This window comes from Mesoplodon mirus, assembly GCF_964341445.2.
Source record: "Mesoplodon mirus genome assembly, chromosome: 12".
Lineage (NCBI taxonomy): Eukaryota > Metazoa > Chordata > Mammalia > Artiodactyla > Ziphiidae > Mesoplodon > Mesoplodon mirus.
In genome coordinates, this window is record NC_138988.1 from 66523445 (window position 1) to 66543235 (window position 19791).

General features: G+C 47.6%; 1 protein-coding gene across 2 annotated transcripts; it reads left to right on the forward strand.

Moving 5' to 3' along the window:
- The first annotated feature begins 5465 nt into the window (after window positions 1–5465).
- KIFC1 (kinesin family member C1) lies at window positions 5466–19771 on the forward strand. Of its 2 annotated transcripts, none has more exons than XM_082637157.1 (11): window positions 5466–5632; window positions 11657–11797; window positions 11891–11984; window positions 12504–12557; window positions 12670–12720; window positions 12928–13328; window positions 14005–14784; window positions 15585–15875; window positions 15978–16051; window positions 16185–16260; window positions 19512–19771. In XM_082637157.1, exons 1-11 carry the CDS (start codon window positions 5621–5623, stop codon window positions 19554–19556), a joined length of 2019 nt encoding a protein of 672 aa, XP_082493283.1. In that variant the 5' UTR covers window positions 5466–5620; the 3' UTR covers window positions 19557–19771. The 2 variants fall into 2 exon arrangements, with proteins under 2 accessions (XP_082493283.1, XP_082493282.1); XM_082637156.1 differs by having other exon boundaries at window positions 5482–5632; window positions 11660–11797.
- Window positions 19772–19791: the final 20 nt, after the last annotated feature.

Below are 19791 nucleotides of genomic sequence, written 5' to 3' on the forward strand. Positions count from 1 at the left end.
GATCTCACGGGGCTGTGTCAGTTTTGGCTCCGGGTTGAATCAACCAACAGCAGCCCACACAGTAGATGTGTTGTCCCTAGTGTGTGTATAGATTGAATTTGTATTATGCAATATAGTTTTATCATCTTCTATTTAAAAATTGTCCATGGGTGAAATTTTTGGTTGTTTTTAGTACTTTGCTTTCATAAATTTTTTTTCTTGAAGTATAGTTGATTTACAACATTGTGTTAGTTTTAGATGTACAACAAAGTGATTCAGGTATACATATATACATGCTTTTGTAAATTTTTGTGCATGTTTCCGATTATTTCCTTAAAGTAAACTCTTAAATTGGAATGCTACATTAAGAGGTTTTGGTACTATCAAGTTTCCTGAACTTGTCAGAAAGAAGTACCAATTTATACTCCCAGCAATAATGTATGGGATTATCGATTTGACAGGAAAACATATTTCATTATTCTCATTTTCTTTTCATTCTATTTATCTTATTGTGTAACATATTCATATGGTTCAAAGTGCAAAAGCACTGCCCCCTGCCCCAGCACACTTTGAGTTGCCTGGTCATTATGTCATCTTGGTCTTCACTTCCTACTCAGCCTAGGAAATATGCGGGCTTTTTTCTCACCCCAAACGCTTCTTTCCTTGAGGGATGAAAGGCTGATGGTGCACCTCAGGCCTAATGGTAGTCATGTTCTTCTGCCATGAGCTACTCAAATCTGGTGCCTGGAGAGATCTCCATAATGGTCACTTGTGGATTTGGGGCAAATGGTCTGGAGTAGGGCTCCTCCTCTGCTCACTGTGTTTCCAGAAGGTGAGTGTGTGAGGGTCCCTGGAGAGCCCCTCTGTGCCTTTTTCCCTAGAGCCTTCAGACAAGGACCAGGGGGTCACTGCAGCATTGGAATATTCCAGGATGAGCTGGAAGCCTTCCTCTCCAGAATAAATCACAAGGTCCACTCCTCCCTGGGACTGTCTGTGGAAGCGAGTGGGTCTCTCCCTCACAGGAGTGGTATCTACCTATGCCTTGGTTGTGTTATCAAATGGAACTCTGGGATACAGGGAGAACAACTTGTGGGAAATCAACCACCTCTGGATGGGGACCTCAGCTCCTGTCCTGCACCCACATGTCTCCACCTCTGTGAAATGGAAGCTGCTTTTTCTCTTTACTTTTACTTATCTTGCTGCTCCCAGATGAGATGAGAACTTCCTCTGGAAATATTTCTCTCACTCCTCACCTCTGAGCAAGGTGATCTGACTCTAGCACCTGTCTTCCTTCTGCCATATGGTAACATTTTATTGTCTGTGTCCCCTTCACTACCAAAATGGAAGCTTTGGGAGGAAAGAGATGTTTATCTCCTTCATCAGTGTAGCCCAAGAGCCTAGCACAATGCATGACAGAGTGGGCACTTAAGAAATGATGAATTGTACTTGAAAACTGAGTGACATTTTTATAACAATTTTGAGAAATACAATTCATTCTTTTAAAATGTACAATCCATTGGCTTTTAGTATATTCACAGAGTTGGTCAACCATCACCACTATCTAGTTTTGGAACACTTTTTATCAATCCAAAAAGAAACCCGTACCCATTAGCCAATTACCATTCCTCCCTCCCCGGTCCCTGGAACCATTAATTTACTTCCTGTCTCTATGGATTTGCCTATTCTGGACATTTCAGATAAATGGAATCACACAATATGTGGCCTTTTGTGTCTGGCTTCTTTCATTCAGCATAATGTTTTCAAGATTCATCCATGTTGTAGCATGTATGAGTACTTTCTTTTTATGGTTGAATAATAGTCCATTTTATGGATATATTAAATTTTGTTTATCTAAAGAGTCTTTCACATTTTTTGGTTTGTTTCTCTGTTTGGTTTTTATCTTTGGAATTTCAACTAGGCAACAACATGTATGGAAAAAAGGCTGCAAGGCAGTACAACAATACGAACAGTGGTTTCCGTGGCTAGAAGAATGATGGATTTGTTTTCCTCTAAATATTTTCGTTTTTCTTTAAATTTCTTTTTTTACTTAAGTATAGTTGATTTACAATGTGTTAATTACTGCTGTACAGCAAAGTGATTCAGTTATACATATGTATACATTTTTTATATATTCTTTTCCATTATGGTTTATCATAGGATATTGAATATATAGTTGCCTATGCTATACAGTAGGACCTTGTTGTTTAGCTATTTTATATATAGTAGTGTGTATATGTTACTCCCAAATTCCTAACTTATCCTTCCCCCCAGACCTTTTCCCTTTGGTAATCATAAGATATCTTTACTGCACACTTTGCCATCTGTGGAGAGGCCTACAAGGGCTGGGCAGGGAGAAGGGAATCCGCCAGAGAAACAAGGAAGAGAAGCAGTGGAAGAGGGGACACAGGGTTCAGGAATGTGATTTCCAAGGTAAGAAATCCTCCTCAGCTTGCAGGAGGGATCTCTGGCGAGGGGGAAAGGACCACCAAGGGCAGTCCCACTCAGCCTGCTCCTGAGATAGGCAGATGAGAGAGACTCTAGCAGGACCAGGAATCACGGACTCTATCATCCCCCTTAGCCCAACACCAAGGCCTTGGAGAGAACTGACATCTTTACAACATCAAGTCTTTCTCTGCAAGTACATAGTATATCTTTTCATTAATTTAGATTTTCTTGAACATCTTCCAGTAAGTTTTATCATTTTCTCCACAAAGGGTTTACATTCCAGTTGTTAAATTTATTCCTAAGTAATTTGTATTTTTATTGCTATTGCAAATGGTATTTTTTAATTAAAATTTTTATTGCAGTATAACATAAAGTGCAAAAATCAAGTGCATAGCTTGACTTTTATATATGTATATAGTTATGTAACCAAATGGTACATTTTAAAAGTTACACTTTCTGACTGATAGCTGCTGATGATAGAAATGAAATAGATTTTATATATTGATTTTTTTTCTATATTGATTTCCCACCCAGCAACTTTACTAAACTCACTTATTAATTTCACCTGAATTTTCTTTTGGGGTTGCTACACATGCAAATACTGTATATTCCATCTGCAAATACTGAAATTCTTGTTTCTTCCCAACGTCTATATATTTGCTGTTGTTTATTGGACTGGCTAAAACTTCCATTATTGTATTGACTAGGATTACTGAGAGCAGGTTTCCTTGCCTTGTCTCTCATCTTAATAGGAAGGCTTTTGGGCTTCCGTGGTGGAGCAGTGGTTGAGAATCTGCCTGCCAATGCAGAGGACACAGGTTCGAGCCCTGGTCCCAGAAGATCCCACATGCCGCGAAACAACTAAGCCCGTGTGCCACAACTATTGAGCCTGCACTCTAGAGCTGGCGAGCCACAACTACTGAAGCCCGTGCACCTACAGCCCGTACTTCGTGACAAGAGAAGCCACCGCAATGAAAGGCCCGCCCACCGCAATAAATAAAAAGAGGAAGGCTTTCAACACGTCACCATTATTGTGATGTGTGCTGTTGGACTTTTGAAGATGTCCTTTAACAGGTTATGTTCATTTTTCTTCAGTATCAATGGACGTTGAATATTTTGAGTAGTTTTTCTGCATCTATTAAGATGAATAAACTTTTTCCTCTTTTTTTTTTTTTTTTTTGCGGTACGCGGGCCTCTCACTGTTGTGGCCTCTCCCGTTGCGGAGCACAGGCTCCGGACGCGCAGGCTCAGGCTCCGGACGCGCAGGCTCAGCGGCCATGGCTCACGGGCCCAGCTGCTCCGCGGCATGTGGGATCTTCCCGGACCGGGGCACGAACCCGTGTCCCCTGCATTGGCAGGCGGACTCTCAACCACTGCGCCACCAGGGAAGCCCAACTCTTTAATGTCCTTATTTCTCCTAGTCTAACATTTGTTTGATAAATGATAAAAACTTTGATAAATGTCTTTTGATATACATTTCTTCTCATGTTTCCCTTCTCAGTTCTCTTTACCCATCCAGGGTTGGTCTTTTCCAGTTTCCTCCATCACTACTCACTCTTCAAACTCCTGCTCCATGTACTTTCCTAGGATTTCAAAGGTTGGGGGATGATGACAGGGTTTTTAGACACTGTGTCTCCTCACAGTCTGCTCCCCACCACAAGCACGTTTGAATTCAAGTCAAAGCACTGGATTAGAAGATATGTGGCTTGAGTTCCAGTTCGGTCAATCTCCAATTATGCACCAAGACAAATCCCTTAAGTCCCCTGCCTTTCAGTCTCATAAATAAAATCCCTGCCCTGCCTATCTCCAGGATGGTTGGTAACTAAGAGTAGTAGAACAACTCTGCAAATTATTCACAGGTAAGAGGTTGTTGTTTTTGTTACTAAGGTTATTAGAAGTAGTGTGAGATAACCGATATAGCTTGGTGGGGTTTTTTGTTTTGTTTTGTTTGGCCACGCCTTGCGGCATGTGGGATCTTTGTTCCCCAACCAGGAATCAAACCCGTTCCCCCTGCAGTGGAAGCGCAGAGTCCTAACCACTGGGCCGCCAGGGAAGGCCCATAGTTTGTATTTCGAAACTAGTGGAATCTAGATCCACTCCCAATCAGCAGTGTGACTTTGTACTTGTTACTTCACCTTTCTGAACCTGGCTCCTTCATCTAGCTTGCAAATAAGAAATGCAAAGCACTTGACACATAGTAAGAGCCCAGTGAATTGAGGGATCATTAAAAGGGATAATGCACGGGTACAGTTAGTCTGAAAAGCATAAAAAATATTCCATAAACGTAAGCAGTAAGGCCTCCATGGGCTCTAGGCTTGGAAAGACTCAAGCCAGTTCTCCAGCACCAGTAACAGCGCCCAGGTACGTAGGAGGTAAGGCGAGGAGGCTGACTGGAGAGAAAAATCCTCCTCTCCTGGGCCTCGAATTCCCACCGTCGGGCTTCCATGGAGCGCCAAGCTGTACTCAAGGTCCTTAAGTTTCGTGATAAATGCCAAAGAGACCGGGGAATGGGCAGACTCAGCCACTCTGACATCCGCATAAGGGATCCAGCATCAACTTCCGGGATCAGTTCTAAGCATCTGGGAGACGTCGCGCACCATCCGCAATCACATCGATCCAGTCGGGGCTAACGAGTGCGCTTCCTACTCCCGCCGCTAGGGGGCACTAGTCGCGCCCCGCACGGGTTCTGTTTGCGCACGCGTGATTCCTTTCCTCCAGCGTCCCCGCCCCCATACGAGTTACGTTAGGGCGGCGTGTTCCCTGAAATTTCTGACGCAGCGAGCGGCGGCCGGGAGCCGAGCGGAAGTCCAGCGCGACTCCCGCTAGAGGAGGGGTGGGGTGAGAAAAGAAACAGTGAGGCCGGAAGTGTGACTAACCCGCCTGCCTCCCTGGGCAGGGGAAGCAGGAACGGGAAGGCGGTGGCCTGGCGGGGTGTGGCCTCGGGAGGTGGAGGGCGCTGCGATTGGCCCTCGGCTGTGGCGGCGGCGACGATTGGCCCCTGAGTGCGGAGCGAGGTAAGCAGGGTAGCGGCCGTTGAAATTCAAAAGTGGCGGGTGTGGCGCCGGGCTGGCATCGCTGGAGCCCGGAACGCGCGTGTTCTGTGTCGCGAGCGCGCGAGAGAACGCGGGTCCCTGGAGCCCCGGCGCCCTGTCCTCTTCCATTGCGCTTCCCTGCCGTGTGTGGCACGGAGCTGGACATGGAGCCGCAGGTGAGTAGGGGTCGGCGCGGGGACGACAGCTGGCCGCCCCACCCCCCAGTGCTGAAGTGCCGGCGGCCTCAGTTCTGCCTGCCTGCAGGGCCAAGGTCGTGCGCCCCCGCACAGTGGAAAGGGATGAGGGGTGGAGAGTGGAGAAGGCAGGGAGCAGCCCCAAGAGTGGGAGTGTGGGGAGTCTGCCTGCCTTCCCGCAGCTTCAGGGAGTCCCCCACGCCCTTGCTCACTTTCATGTTTCCAGGATTTCCCATTTCGAATTCTCAGGCTTGTCTGAACACGTTCCCACCTGTCCACTGTTACTCACTATTGCAGTGTGAGTTCTGAGATGACCACTAGCTCTAGGGAAGTGGTGTCTGAGGCGAAATCCCTGCTGATGTCCTTTCGTGTCCTCTCTCCTCTTTGCGGCCTCTTCGGGGTGTAGGAAGGGGAGAGGGGGGAATGGAGTACTCTGAACTGAAGGACTCCTCATTATCTCTTCTTCCCCAGGTTTTGCAGAGATCTCTGCTCAGTGGGACTGGTTAACTTAATTTTTTCTCTCATCAGTGCCATGCCGCACCTCACAACCACCTGCAGCGTCCCCTCTCCAGTGGAGAGAGGTGTGTTTGTGACAGTGAGAGTGGGTTGACTTCTGGTGCCAGAAAAGGCCTCCTGCCTGAATCCTCTGTTTACTAGTGTTTCACACTCAGATTTACCCAAAGTCAGGTTTCAACTTGAAGAGATACTCTTTGTATCCTGCCAGCCAGAGAGCAGAGCAGTGTGATGTGACAGTGAAAAAGAATAGAAGCCTTCTCATATTTATTCATCACATATTTACTGAGCACCTATTTTGTGCTTGGGATGCGGCAATGAGCAAGCAGAGATCCCTGTCATCATGGAGCTGCCATTCCTTGGGGAGACAGGCAATATGTGATAAGTAAATTATATAATGCTGTTAAGAAGGTGATAAGGGCTATGGAGAAAAGGAAAATTTTGAGCAGATTAAGAGAGGGAGGGGAGGCCAGCTGACAAGATAGACTGTTAAATTGGGTTGTCTTAGTAAGCTCCGTTAAGAAGGTGAGAGTTGAATAAAGACTTGAAAGAGGTGAGGGAAACAGGCAAGTAATTATTAAGATCATTCCAGGCAGAGGGAATCCGCTAGAGCAAAGCCACTAGAGTTGTGTAGCAAACCCGAAATGGGATGAGCAACGGGGAAGGTTGTGGGAAGGGACGGGATGTCAGGTAACAGAGAGGGGGGTGTTGAACGCATTGCTCCTCGCAGGGGCCGTTGTGAAGACTTGGATTTTTTTCTCTGAGTGAGATGGGGAATCACTGGATGGTTTTAAGCAAAGAGAGACAAGATCTGTCTTACAACTTAAGAGGACCACTCTAACAGCTGCACTGAGATTATAGACTGTAAGGGAGAAAGGATAGAAACAAGGAGACTTTTAGGACTGGGGCAGGTTTTCTCAACTTTCACATTATTGACTTCTTATGGGGGGGGCGGGGGGGATTGTCCTATAAGTTGTCTGTTGTTTAGCAGCATTCCTGGCTTCTACCCACTAGATGACAGTAGCAACCCCCACCTAATCTTGACAAAGTGTCTCCAGACATTGTCAAACGTCCCCTGGGGAGTAAAGTCATCCCTAGTTGAGAACCATCCCTAGTTGAGAACCAGTAGAGTGATAATCCAGGTGACAGATGATGGTAACTTGGATCATTGTAGTAGCAGGGGAGGTGGTTACAAGTGGTCCGATTCTGGATCTATTTGGAAGATAGAGTTGGCCATGTTTGCTGATGTTAAGACTTTGTGGTATGTAAGAGAATGAGAGGACTTTAGGTGTATTTGCTTGAGCAGCTGAAAGATGGATTTATATCAACTGAGATGGAGGAAGCTGCAAGAGAGCAAGGTTGAAGGAGGGTTGGACGTCAGGAGGTTAAGATTTGGATGCTTTAAGTTTGATGTGTATTAGGCTTCCAAGTGGAGACATTGAGAAGGTTAGTTCCATATGACTTCAGGGTCAAAGTCTGGGCTGGAGACAATAGTTTGGGAGTTGTCAGCATATGAATGGTGTTTAAAGCCATAGGAGTGGCCTAGAGTGTAGATAGAGAATAGAAAGACCACTGTTAAAGTTTGGGGAGATGAAGAGGATCTACCAGCGAGGTAGGAAAACCAGGAGAGGATCGTCTCCCAGGAGCTAAATGAAGCGAGGGTATTAAGGAAGAGAGAGTGATCAGTTGTATCACACGCTGCTGATGGGTCAAGAAACAAAAAGATGAAGAACTGGTTTAGCAACACAAGCAGACTTGTGACCTTGAGGGCAGTTTTGGTGGAATGGTGGGAGTGAAAGCCTGACTGGGACGGGGTTAGGAGAGAAAAACTCTTTTTGGTTGGAAGTAATAATAGCATGTATTATACACTGATTGGAATGATCCAGGAGAGAGTGAAAATGATGGTGCAGGGGAGAGAAGGAAGGCTTGCTGGAGTGCTGTTCCTGTGTGGGTGAGGGTGGGAGCGGATGCTCATGTGCAGGAGATTCCTTAGCAGCAGGGCATCCATCTCTGATCCTGGGAAGTGGGTATAGGAGAGGTTCCATGAAAATCTGTTTTTATAGAAGGTTAAGTGCATATGCTTATTGTGGAAAGTTGGGAGTCATCCTGTCTAGCTTTATAGATGGGAGAAAAATAAATACTGTACTCTTAGGAGTTGTCCTGTATAAACAAACCTTTGAGCACATTTTCTGAACCCACACAAATTCCAGGGAGGTAGGTCTTTAGTTGATCCACTATGGTAGTGTAGGGAGAACGAAGGGCACAGGTAATTAAAAAATTGAGTGTTTGACCTTGAAGTACTTAAAAGAAAAATTTAGTTTTCATACTACATTTGGTTAAAGTGAATTAAAATCAGCAGTCTTTGCGCACATCTCTGCAGGTGGCAGGAAAAGAGAACACCACCTCCTTTTTTTTTCCTTTTTATTTGTATAAGAGCCAATGGTTTGGATGTATTGCAGTTTATTTGAGCATTTCCATACTGGTGGACATCTAATTTCATTCCCTGAAAAATGTATTGAGGGAATTCCCTGGCAGTCCGATGGTTAGGACTCCGTGCTTTCACTGCCAAGGGCGCAGGTTCGATCCCGCAAGCTGTTCGGCGCTGCCAAAAATTTAAAAAAAAAGTATTGAGTCCTACCATGTAGCGGACATTGTACTGGGCACTCTGGTTCTATAGTTGTGAACAAAACAGGCATGTTCTTGTGATGCTCACAGTCTAGTGTTAGGAAAGACAATAAACCAATAAACTAAAAATTTAAAAACCAGGATATCAAATTGTTTCAGAGTTTTCTCTTTAGTGATGTTCTGTGAACATCCTCAACCTCACTTTCCCAAAGTTGAACTTAGCATCTCTTAAAAATTAGCCCTTCAGGCACTCTCAGATCTCTCCATATTATTTCTTACAACTGCATGTGAATCTACAATGGTTTTAAAATGAGAAATTTAATTAAAAAACAAACAAACCCAGATTTTCCTTCTGTGATCTTGGGAACCAGGGCAAGCTTCTTGGAGTCAGCCTGGACTCCATCTCCTTCACTGCCTGACCTCTAGCTACTCCCCCCCACCCCCTCGCCAGCTCTGCTTAGCCAACAAACTCTTAGAACATCCCCTCTCAACTGAGTTCCATGAGAATTAAGATCTAATGCCCTAAGGCATCCTTTGTGTCTAGTGCATTAACTTCTCTCTGAGGCACCTAGAATGGTAAGAGCTGTTTTTTATATTCTTGGGAGAATTGAGAAAACAGATCATTTTCTGTAGAGCTTAATTCTCTTGTACCCCAGTTTGGAAAGGCTGCCCTAGAAAGTAAGCTCTGGGCAGGCAGGGACTTTACATTCATTACTCTTACCCCAGAGCCTAGAAGAGCAGTCATTCAACAAATCTAGTGCAACAAATCCTTGTTGAATGGATGAATGAAGGAATGATGTCATCCCTCTGCTGTGATAACCCTCATCTTCTATTTCCGTTCATTCTTTGCATTGCACACAGTTCACTTTTTCAGTAAAGATCCAGTCATACTATTCTCATGTTTAAAAATCATCAGTGTCCCTCTTGTCTTCAGTAGACCCCGGATTCCTTATCACGGCATACCACTGCCACGGTCTTTCCCTTCTACCTCTCTTCTCCTCTCCCCACTTTCTATGCACATCCCTGTGTTCACTTGAACAGAATAATTTGTCATTCCTTACAAGTCCCTCTCCTTGCTTTCTGCTTGGAATGCTCCACCTTGGCCCAAGCCCATCAAGCCAACTCTTCCTCATCTTCAAGGCTTGGCCTAAAAATACTTTGTAGAATTGTGTCTGACACTCTCCCCATCTAAACTGGATGCCTACCCCCTCCTTTGGGATCCTTTTATGATAGCACTTGGTAGAGATTTAATCATCTCTTTAAATGCTTCGCTTGCCTATTGTCCTGTCCCAATCTTGAGGGCAGGGACCACGTCTTTTACTCCAGAATCCAGATCATTTCCTGGCATGTAATAGGCACTTTGTAAATATTGAATGAATGAAGTAAACTGAAGGGCAGAGAGAGATTGGCCTTGGAATTAATAGTTACCTATAGTGAAAATCAGAAGTTGATCTATACATGGTGCTTTCCTGATGGTGGGATAGGAGTAGGGTGACCACATGTCCTGGTTTGCATAGGAATGACCTGGTTTTAGCACTGAAATGCTGTGTCCCAAGAAACCTTTCAGTTCTTGGCAAACCAGAATAGTTGGTCATCCTACATAGGAGTAACCATAGGGTGGGCATGATCCCCAGGCACTGAACTGGGCTGCTTAGAGGAGAGGATCTTTCTTTCCCACGCCCCTACCTTATACCTGTACTCGGTGGTCTCCAGACTGGTCATGCCCCTGCTTCCTCGTCTTCCCCATGCAAGTCAGCCTACTTATACCTCATTATTATTTATTTATAAATTTATTTATTTATTTATTTTTGGCTGCGTTGGGTCTTTGTTGCAGCACGTGGGCTTTCTCTAGTTGTAGTGACCGGGGGCTACTCTTTGTTGCTGTGCGCGGGCTTCTCATTGCAGTGGTTTCTCTTGTTGCAGAGCATGGTCTCTAGGTGCGCAGGCTTCAGTAGTTGTGGCTCGTGGGCTCTAGAGCACAGGCTCAGTAGTTGTGGCTCATGGACTTAGTTGTTCCGCTGCATGTGGGATCTTCCTGGACCAGGGCTCGAACCCGTGTCCCCTGCATTGGCAGGTGGATTCTTAACCAGTGTGCCACCAGGGAAATCCCTATTATTATTTATAATAGGCTCTTTTGTATGTTTTTCACATGCCTGATCAGAAACTGTATCTGGCTATCCATATATGCAGGGCTAAAGCCTAAATTCCTTAGCTTGGCATCAATGCCCTATGAGACAGTGTGGTCAAGTGGTTACAAACATGGCCTCCAGAAGCAGACTGTCTAGATTCTAACCCTGGCTTTGCTTTTTATTCACTGATGACTTTAGACCAGCTAGTTTACCTCTCAGCCTTCCTTCCCTCATCTGCAAAATGAGGCTAATAACAGCTCCTCCTCAGTGGGCTGGGAGGTTTAAGTCAGTTGATACAGATAAAGTATTTGAAACAGTTCCTAATAAATGTTACCTGCTCCTCCTACCCAGTCTTCAACCTTATTCTTCCAACTCTCTCCCTTGTTTATGATCTCAGCTTTCCCTAAAAGGGCGTAGTAGTTTCCCAGCTGTACCATGTGCAAGCTTAAGGTTTTGCCTTCTGAAAGGAGTGTTCCTTTTCCCTGCTTTTTTAAGTACTGCCCTTAAACTTAGCTGAAATTCAGCATCTGTCCAGCTATTCCCTTAGGGATTGTGTTACGTCCCACCTCTCTCCATGGTTTTTAGACAGCACATCACCTGTGAGCCACGGTTTGTGGCACAAGAGGTACTCATATAATGTTTGTTGGTGGTGATGAGAATTAGGCTGGGGGGCCATAAACAGGAGTTCTTGGGACATTTGGGCCACAGGGTATTGTCTGAAGGGTCTCTCTCTTCCCAGCAGAGGTCCCCCTTGTTGGAAGTGAAGGGAAACATAGAGCTGAAGAGAGCCCTGGCCAAGACCCCTTCCCGGCTCCCTCTCCCGGGAAGCAGGCTGAAGAGGGGTCCCGACCAGATGGAGGAGGACTTGGAGCCTGAGAAGGTGAGCTGGGTTTGGAAATCCGTGTGTGTGTGTGTATAAAACCATCAGAGAGGGTAACTATGGACTCCACCCCCCATCCTTGTCTTTCCCCAGAAAAGGACACGAGGCCTGGGCACCAAAGTTGCCACGTCCCGCCCCAGAGCAACGGCCCTCACCACTGTGCCACAGACACAAGGCCAGACCGCAGGTGGGCTCCAGGGCACAAAGTCCAGTTCTCTTCAACTCACTTCTTTCTTTTTCTTTTCTTTCAATCTTAGCTTATTTTGAATAGGTAATATGTTTCACTTGTTTCAAAATTCCAAAGGCACGAAAGTTGTTATACAGTGAAAAGTCTCCCTCCTGCCCATGTTCCCCAGGCACCCAGTCCCCCCGCCAGGGGCAACTGTGAGTCCTTCCAGGGATGTTCTGTGGGTTTGCAAGCAAATATGGGCGTGTTCCCCGACATGTTTTACACACATGCTAGCGTACTTTACACCTGGTTCTGCCCCCCTTTTGCTCTTTTTGCTTGTCTTGGTCCAACTTGTTTCTTGGCTTGTTGGTCCTAGGAAGGATATCTCTAGGAGTTGGTCAGATTTAAGGGAAGAAGGAAGTTATCTTATTTCTTCTAATCCTCTGAAAAAGCAGCTCCTCTGCCTTCGGCCCAGCCGGAGTACATGCCACCCTGAGAATCATGACTCTGCTTTTCCTCTCTCCAATCTCCCGACAGTGCCGAAAGTTCCCAGGAAGACAGGACCCCGATGTTCCACAGCTATCGCCGCAGGTAACAGTGCTTAAGAGCTGGGTCCGAGAAGGGATTGGGGGTAAAGGGAGAAGGATGGAGGTGGAGGGACCCTGATGCTATAATTCCTTATGTCACCTCCCCAATTCTCTAGTGCTGAAGAATCAGAAGCCAGGCCCTGCTGTTCCTGCCCAGAAGCCTGGCAGTAGGTGACAAATATAATCCTTGGGTGAGAGGCTGGGATAGGGAAGAGGAGGTGGTGAGTACCCAGAAAAATCCCTTTGGTCACTTCCCTGTCTGAAGAAGAAGGAGATGGAGGGTCAGGTGTGGAGGCCCTAAAGGCTAGGAGGGAGGAGAGAGCGAGACAGAGCCAAGAGCTCCCTGACCCTTGTCTTTTCTGTGCCCATCTTAGCAACAGCTGCTCCTCCTGTGGTGGGAAGGAAGAAACCCAGCAAACGTCCGGCCTGGGACTTAAAGGGTCAGTTATGTGACCTAAACGCAGAGCTGAAATGCTGCCGTGAGAGGACCCAGATGTTGGACCAGGAGAACCAACAGCTGCAGAACCAGCTCAGGGAGGCCCAGCAACAGGCCACGGCCCTGGGGGCGGAGCGCAGGACACTGGAAGAGGAGTTGGCCAGGATGCGGGCCCAGGCTGAGCAGGACCAACGGGAGCTGGGGAACCTGAGTGCCCGGGTCCTGGAGCTGGAAGAGCGGCTGGGCACGCAGGAGGGCTTAGTGCAAGAGCTCCAAAAAGAACAGCTGGAACTGCAGGAGGAGCGGAGGGGACTGGCTGCCCGGCTGGAGGAGCAGGAGGTAAGGGCCAGCTTCTCGCCAAATGCTGACCCTTCTTTCTAGGTTGCCCAGAAGTCACTTTGGGCTTCGAATCCATGACCACCTCTCTCTGGCAGTACACCTCCGTCCCCTACCCTGCTCCCCCGTCGCCCCCACCCCCTGCCCACTTCTGACTCTGTCTTGCTTTCTGCCCCACTTCACCCTATCCTGACTCTGTTTCCATATCTTCCCCGGGTCTGTGTCGCCTCTACTTCTCCGCCCCCTTTCTTCTTTCTCTGTTTTCCTGATAAAAATTCCCACGCATTCTCTCTCCTTCTCATCCATTTGACTCCTTGGCGAGCACCAACTAGATTGCATTACTTGTAGTCTCTCAAATGACTCGATTCTCAATTCAGGGCATTTTGCATATACACGTCCCTCTTTGTGGAGTATTCTTTCTGCACTCCATCCTTCCCTTGGTCCACTCCCATACTTTTTGGGTGTCAGCCTAGATATCATCCTCCGTGTGCCCCTTCTGGATGCTCCCATAGCACTCCCTATTCTAGTACTATGATTCCTATTTCCTTATCTCTTTCTTTACCAGACTGTGAAGTCCTTGGGGGCAGGGCCCAGCCCACCTCCCACCCCCACGTCCCATCATGACTTGTTCTTGTTCTTGGTTGCATCTCACCCTCCGTGTCTGCTCTGTTCTGGACAGAGGAGGCTACAGGCATCAGAAGCTGCTCTGTCGGGCAGCCAAGCGGAGGTGGCATCCCTGCGCCAGGAGGCTGCAGCCCAGGCGGGCTTACTGACTAAGCGGGAAGAACGTCTCCATGGGCTCGAGATGGAGCGCCGGCGGCTACACAACCAGCTGCAGGAACTCAAAGGCAATGTCCGTGTCTTCTGCCGGGTCCGCCCTGTCCTTCCAGGGGAGTCCACCCCACCCCCTGGCTTCCTGCTATTTCCCTCTGGCCCCTGCGGGCCCTCCGACCCTCCAACCCGACTCAGCCTCTCCCGGTCTGACGAGCGGCGTGGGACCCTGAGTGGGGCGCCAGCCGCCCCCACCCGCCATGACTTCTCCTTTGACCGGGTATTCCCACCAGGGAGTGGACAGGACGAAGTGTTTGAAGAGATTTCCATGCTTGTCCAGTCAGCCCTGGATGGCTACCCAGTATGCATCTTTGCCTATGGCCAGACAGGCAGTGGCAAGACCTTCACCATGGAGGGTGGGCCTGGGGGAGACCCCCAGGTGGAGGGGCTGATCCCTCGGGCCCTGCGACACCTCTTCTCTGTGGCCCAGGAGCTAAGTGGCCAGGGCTGGACCTACAGCTTTGTGGCAAGTTACGTAGAGATCTACAACGAGACTGTCCGAGACCTGCTGGCCACTGGGACCCGGAAGGGCCATGGGGGTGAGTGTGAGATTCGCCGGGCAGGGCCAGGGAGCGAGGAGCTTACTGTCACCAACGCCCGATATGTTCCTGTCTCCTGTGAGAGAGAGGTAAGTGCTGAGGGGCACTAGGCCTGGACACTGGGGAGGCATGGGCAGGGTGACAAGGATGGAGGTGGACGAGCAGGGGCAGAAAAACGCTGAGGATGAGGAAGGGTGAGTGGTGAGGGTAGGTTGCACATTCAGTTTTGGCTGGTGGGCTATGAGGTGCATCCACCTTTGTGGAACCAAGGAGTGGAGAGAAGTGATGGGCCTGCTGAAGCGGGTGCCACTGGGCCCTGCCCGTCAATCTCAGGTCTCACCTCTGCCCACTCTTCTTGCTCAGTTCATGACATCCATGCTGGCCTCCCGGCTGTTCCTCATCCTGCTCGTCACACCCTCAGATCAGGGTCTTTGCACGTGCTGTCTCCTTTGCCTGAACATTCCTGCTCCTCTCCTGGAAGGGCTTGCTCCCTCGCTTAAGATTTTAAGGCATTGAGGCCATCCCTGGCCATCCTTTTTTTTTTTTCCCTAACTTTTGGCCGCACTGCGCAGCTTGTGAGATCTTAGTTCCCCAACCAGGGATGGAACCCGGACCCCGGCAGTGAAAGCATAAGAGTCCTAACCACTAGACCACCAGGGAATTCCCGCTGGCCATCCTTTCTAAAATTGCAACCCTCACCCTCACACACTATTTTTCTGTTTTATTTTACTCCTTAGTACTCTCGGACACACTGTATTTTACTTATTCATTTGCGGGCTAGAAAGAAAGCATCAGGAGGGCAGGAGCTGAGTCTTGCTCATCGCCTTACCTGACCTAGCTATGCACTGACTTCTGCCTGCCTTTGCCTCTTGCTGCTCTCCATCCCCAGGTGGAGGCCCTGCTCCATCTGGCCCGCCAGAACCGGGCTGTGGCCCGCACAGCCCAGAATGAACGATCGTCACGAAGTCACAGTGTGTTCCAGCTGCAGATCTCTGGGGAGCATGCTGGTCGAGGCCTGCAGTGCGCGGCCCCCCTCAGCCTTGTGGACCTGGCTGGGAGTGAGCGGCTAGACCCCGGCTTGGCCCTCGGCCCTGGGGAGCGGGAACGCCTTCGGGAAACGCAGGCCATTAACAGCAGCCTGTCCACGCTGGGGCTGGTCATCATGGCCTTGAGCAACAAGGTAGTAATGGGGGTGGGGGCAGGCAGACCCCAGGGAGAGGTTGGGGCTGGCCATGCTGAACCCAGCCCTGTCCTAACCACCTATCCCCCCCCAACCCTCTAGGAGTCCCATGTGCCTTACCGGAACAGCAAGCTGACCTACCTGCTGCAGAACTCTCTGGGTGGCAGCGCTAAGATGTGAGGGGAAGGGGTGGGCTGGGAACCACAATGTTGGGGTCAGGGTTGGGGAGGCAACACCGAGAAGACCTGGTCCAGGCTCTGCCCAGCCACACACTGATGCTGGGGCTTGGCCCCCTCTCTCTCTCCACAGGCTCATGTTTGTGAACATTTCCCCCCTAGAAGAGAACGTCTCTGAGTCCCTCAACTCCCTACGCTTTGCCTCCAAGGTGCGGTCACTACCAGTCCCATCCCTGTCAGGCTTCCTGGGGATTATAGGCTTCTCCACCTCTACCCTGCTGTCCCTCAGGCCAGGGGGCACGCTTCATTCAGAATGGATGTACATTTGCCAGGCATCTGGGGCACTACATACCTGGATCCTTTTTTTTTTTTTTTTTAAACTATTGACTTTTGGGGGTTTTTAATTAAGTTTTTAAAAATAGGTAGTTGAAAGGTGAAAACTATATCAATAGAAAGCTATATATAACAAGTGAGATTTAACCACTGCCCCTGTCCCCATTCTCCGCACTTGCCCTAGTAATCATTTTCATCATTTATCATTTTACTTATCCTTCCAATGTTTCCTTTTGCAAATACAAGCAACATGCATGGGATTTCCCTCCTTATATAAGACGTCTCTTCTCCCCCTCTCATATATTACGTTGTCCCGTGCTTTTTTTTTTTTTTTTTGATTAACAAGACAGCCCCAGGATTCCCCACCAGCACAGAGATGATCCCATTATTATTATTATTTTTTTTTTTTTTTTTTTTTTGCGGTACACGGGCCTCTCACTGCTGTGGCCTCTCCCGCTGCGGAGCACTGGCTTACGGGCCCAGCCGCTCCGTGGCACGTGGGATCCTCCCGGACCGGGGCACAAACCCGCGCCCCCTGCATCGGCAGGCGGACTCTCAACCACTGTGCCACCAGGTGGGGGCGCCCTCCCATTATTTTTACATCTGCCTAGGACTCCACTGTGTAGATGCACCAAAGTTTATCCACCAGTTCCCTCTACTGGACACTTGGATTATTTCCACCCTTTTACTATTACATACAAGGGCCATGTTGGTTAACCTTGTACATTATCATTTTATATTTGTTTAGTTACATCTAACTATCTAGGGAGAGATTCCTTGAAATGGAATTCCTGTATCAAAGACGTACAGGTTTTTCAGACTATTCCAAACAGTGTGAATTCAGGCTCCAATCCCCACGAAGATCAGCTGTGTCCATGGCCATGAATTCTCTAGGATACTTAAGCTCCCTCTACTAGAGTTAAGTCAGGATGTTTCTTTACTGTCTGCCTCCAGAGGGTAATTTTTTCCTGTGGTTACTTGTTTTCCTGAGGGTATAGTCCTACGACGTGTTCTGGCTTTATTCAGGGTCTCTGATCTTGTGTGCCCTTCTGCACTCTTGCTGCCATGGTAGTAGTCAGCCACCTTAGCACCCTGCCCTGGTCAACTTTAATCAGGATTTCCCTTGCAATCTTGCAAGTTCAAGTAAAGTTCTTTTTTTTTTTTTTTAGTTTATTTTTGGCTGCTTTGGGTCTTCATTGCTGCACGTGGGCTTTCTCTGGTTGCAGGAAGCGGGGGCTGCGCAGGCTTCTTATTGCGGTGGCTTCTCGTTGTGGGAGCATGGGCTGTAGGCGCACGGGCTTCAGTAGTTGTGGCTCACAGGCTCTAGGCACACAGGCTTCAGTAGTTGTGGTGCAGGGGCTTAGTTGCTTTGTGGCAAGTGGGATCTGCCCGGACCAGGCCTCAAACCCATGTCCCCTGCGTTGGCAGGCGGATTCTTAACCTTTGCGCCACCAGGTAAGTCCCCAAGTAAAGTTCTATCAACATCATTAACACCCAAGAACATGAACTCTTTAATATCCTCTAATACCCAGTTGATGTTGAATTTCCTTACTGTCTCAGAAATGCTTTTTATACATTAGTTTTGCTCCGTTCAGGATCAAAGCAAGGGCCGCCCATTTCATTGGTTGAAATTGTCTCGAGTTTCTTTTTAAATTTTTATTTATTTATGGCTGCATTCATTGGGTCTTCGTTGCTGTGCGCGGGCTTTCTCTAGCTGTGGCGAGCCGGGGCTACTCTTCATTGCGGTGCGTGGGCTTCTCACTGTGGTGGCTTCTCTTGTTGCGGAGCACGGGATCTAGGTGCGCGGGCTTCAGTAGTCGTGGCACATGGGCTTAGTTGCTCCACAGCACGTGGGATCTTCCCGGGGAGTAGGGCTTGAACCCGTGTGCCCTGCATTGGTAGGCGGATTCTTAACCACTGCGCCACCAGGGAAGTCCGAGTTTCTTTTAATCTATAATAATCTCATCCCCTTTTATAGCATTTATTTGTTGAAGAAGTAGGGTCATGTGTCCTATAGAATATACCGTATTCTAGATTTTGGCTGGTTGCTTCCTCTTTCCTTCACAATTTTTGTAGATTTAGAGGCTTGATTTGAATCAGGTTTAAATTTCTTGGGAAAAAAACTTCTATGGTGTGATACACTTTCTATTGCATCATATCAGGAGGCACCTAGTATCTAGGTGTTGCACTTTTTTCCCCCTCCCCCTAATTGTTCCACTTTTAATGATATAAAAATTGATCATTGGATTTGGGTATTGTCAGCTTGATCTATCCATTTAAAAACTCCCTATCAACTTTTTCTCCTAGTGATTTTATCAGTGACGCTATCTAGATCTATTATTAGGGAGTTTTTAAATGGTGATTTTTTTTTAAATGGTGATTTTCTAATTTTCTCAGTTCTACATTTATTAATCACAATTCTTCTATAAATAACTCCCCTTTGCCATCTATTTGGTTATTCTGAAATTCAGTCCATATAGGTAATATGGGATAAATGCTAGATTCTTTATCAATTTTCAGTATTATAAGTTGGTATCCTGGCAACTTTCAAAGGTGAACAGTGAGTTTTTATCCAGGAGGTGACATCTTACAGATACTTGTACTTTTGGTATATATCCTTTGCGGTCATTATTCTTTCTGATGCTCAAATTGCCCATCTTTGGCCAGTGGAAGCTCCAACTTGGCTCCTGTGTCCTTTAGATAGGTCCCCAGTAGTCTTTACTCCAGATCCATCTTGTACATTTCCTCCCCTAGGCTTGGAATCATTAATTTTCCAAATAGCCTTGGTTCCTAAATTTGTGTTGTTCTTGTTTTATCTAGCTTATTAAGCATTAGTGTTGGGAGGGCTTTGGGGGTGTCTAGTCCGAGGTACTGCTAGAAACAGAAGCTCCTCTCTCTGCTCCAGTGTGGGGCTTTTGTCCCTTCTCAGGCCTTTCCTCCTTTTCCAGACCTAGAATACCTAGTGGGCATGGGAGAACTGAGACCAGCCTGAACCTCCTTTCAGAGCCCTTATTTTAGGATTCTCTGAGGGCAGCCCTAATATTGGGGGTTGGGAGGTGATTTGGAGAAAACTGTTCTTCTGGTTACTCTGAAAACGTTTTTTATTGTCTAAACCCCCTGCCCGCAGGTGAACCAGTGTGTTATTGGTACTGCCCAGGCCAATAGGAAATGAAGACGGATCTAGATTGTGTGTGTGTGTGAGAGAGACACACGGGGAAGGGGGGGCGGTGAGGGGTGCTTTATTGGGAGGGGGGCACTGTGATACCTGGGCCTATCAAATAAAGAAGAGGGTTTTTTGTTGTTTTTTTAAATAAAGGTTTTATTAGCGGTTGCCCAATAAGGCAGATATTTTTCATACCTGTGAAGATGGGAACTGTGGATCTTCCATTCTGCCAAGCATTTGTGTG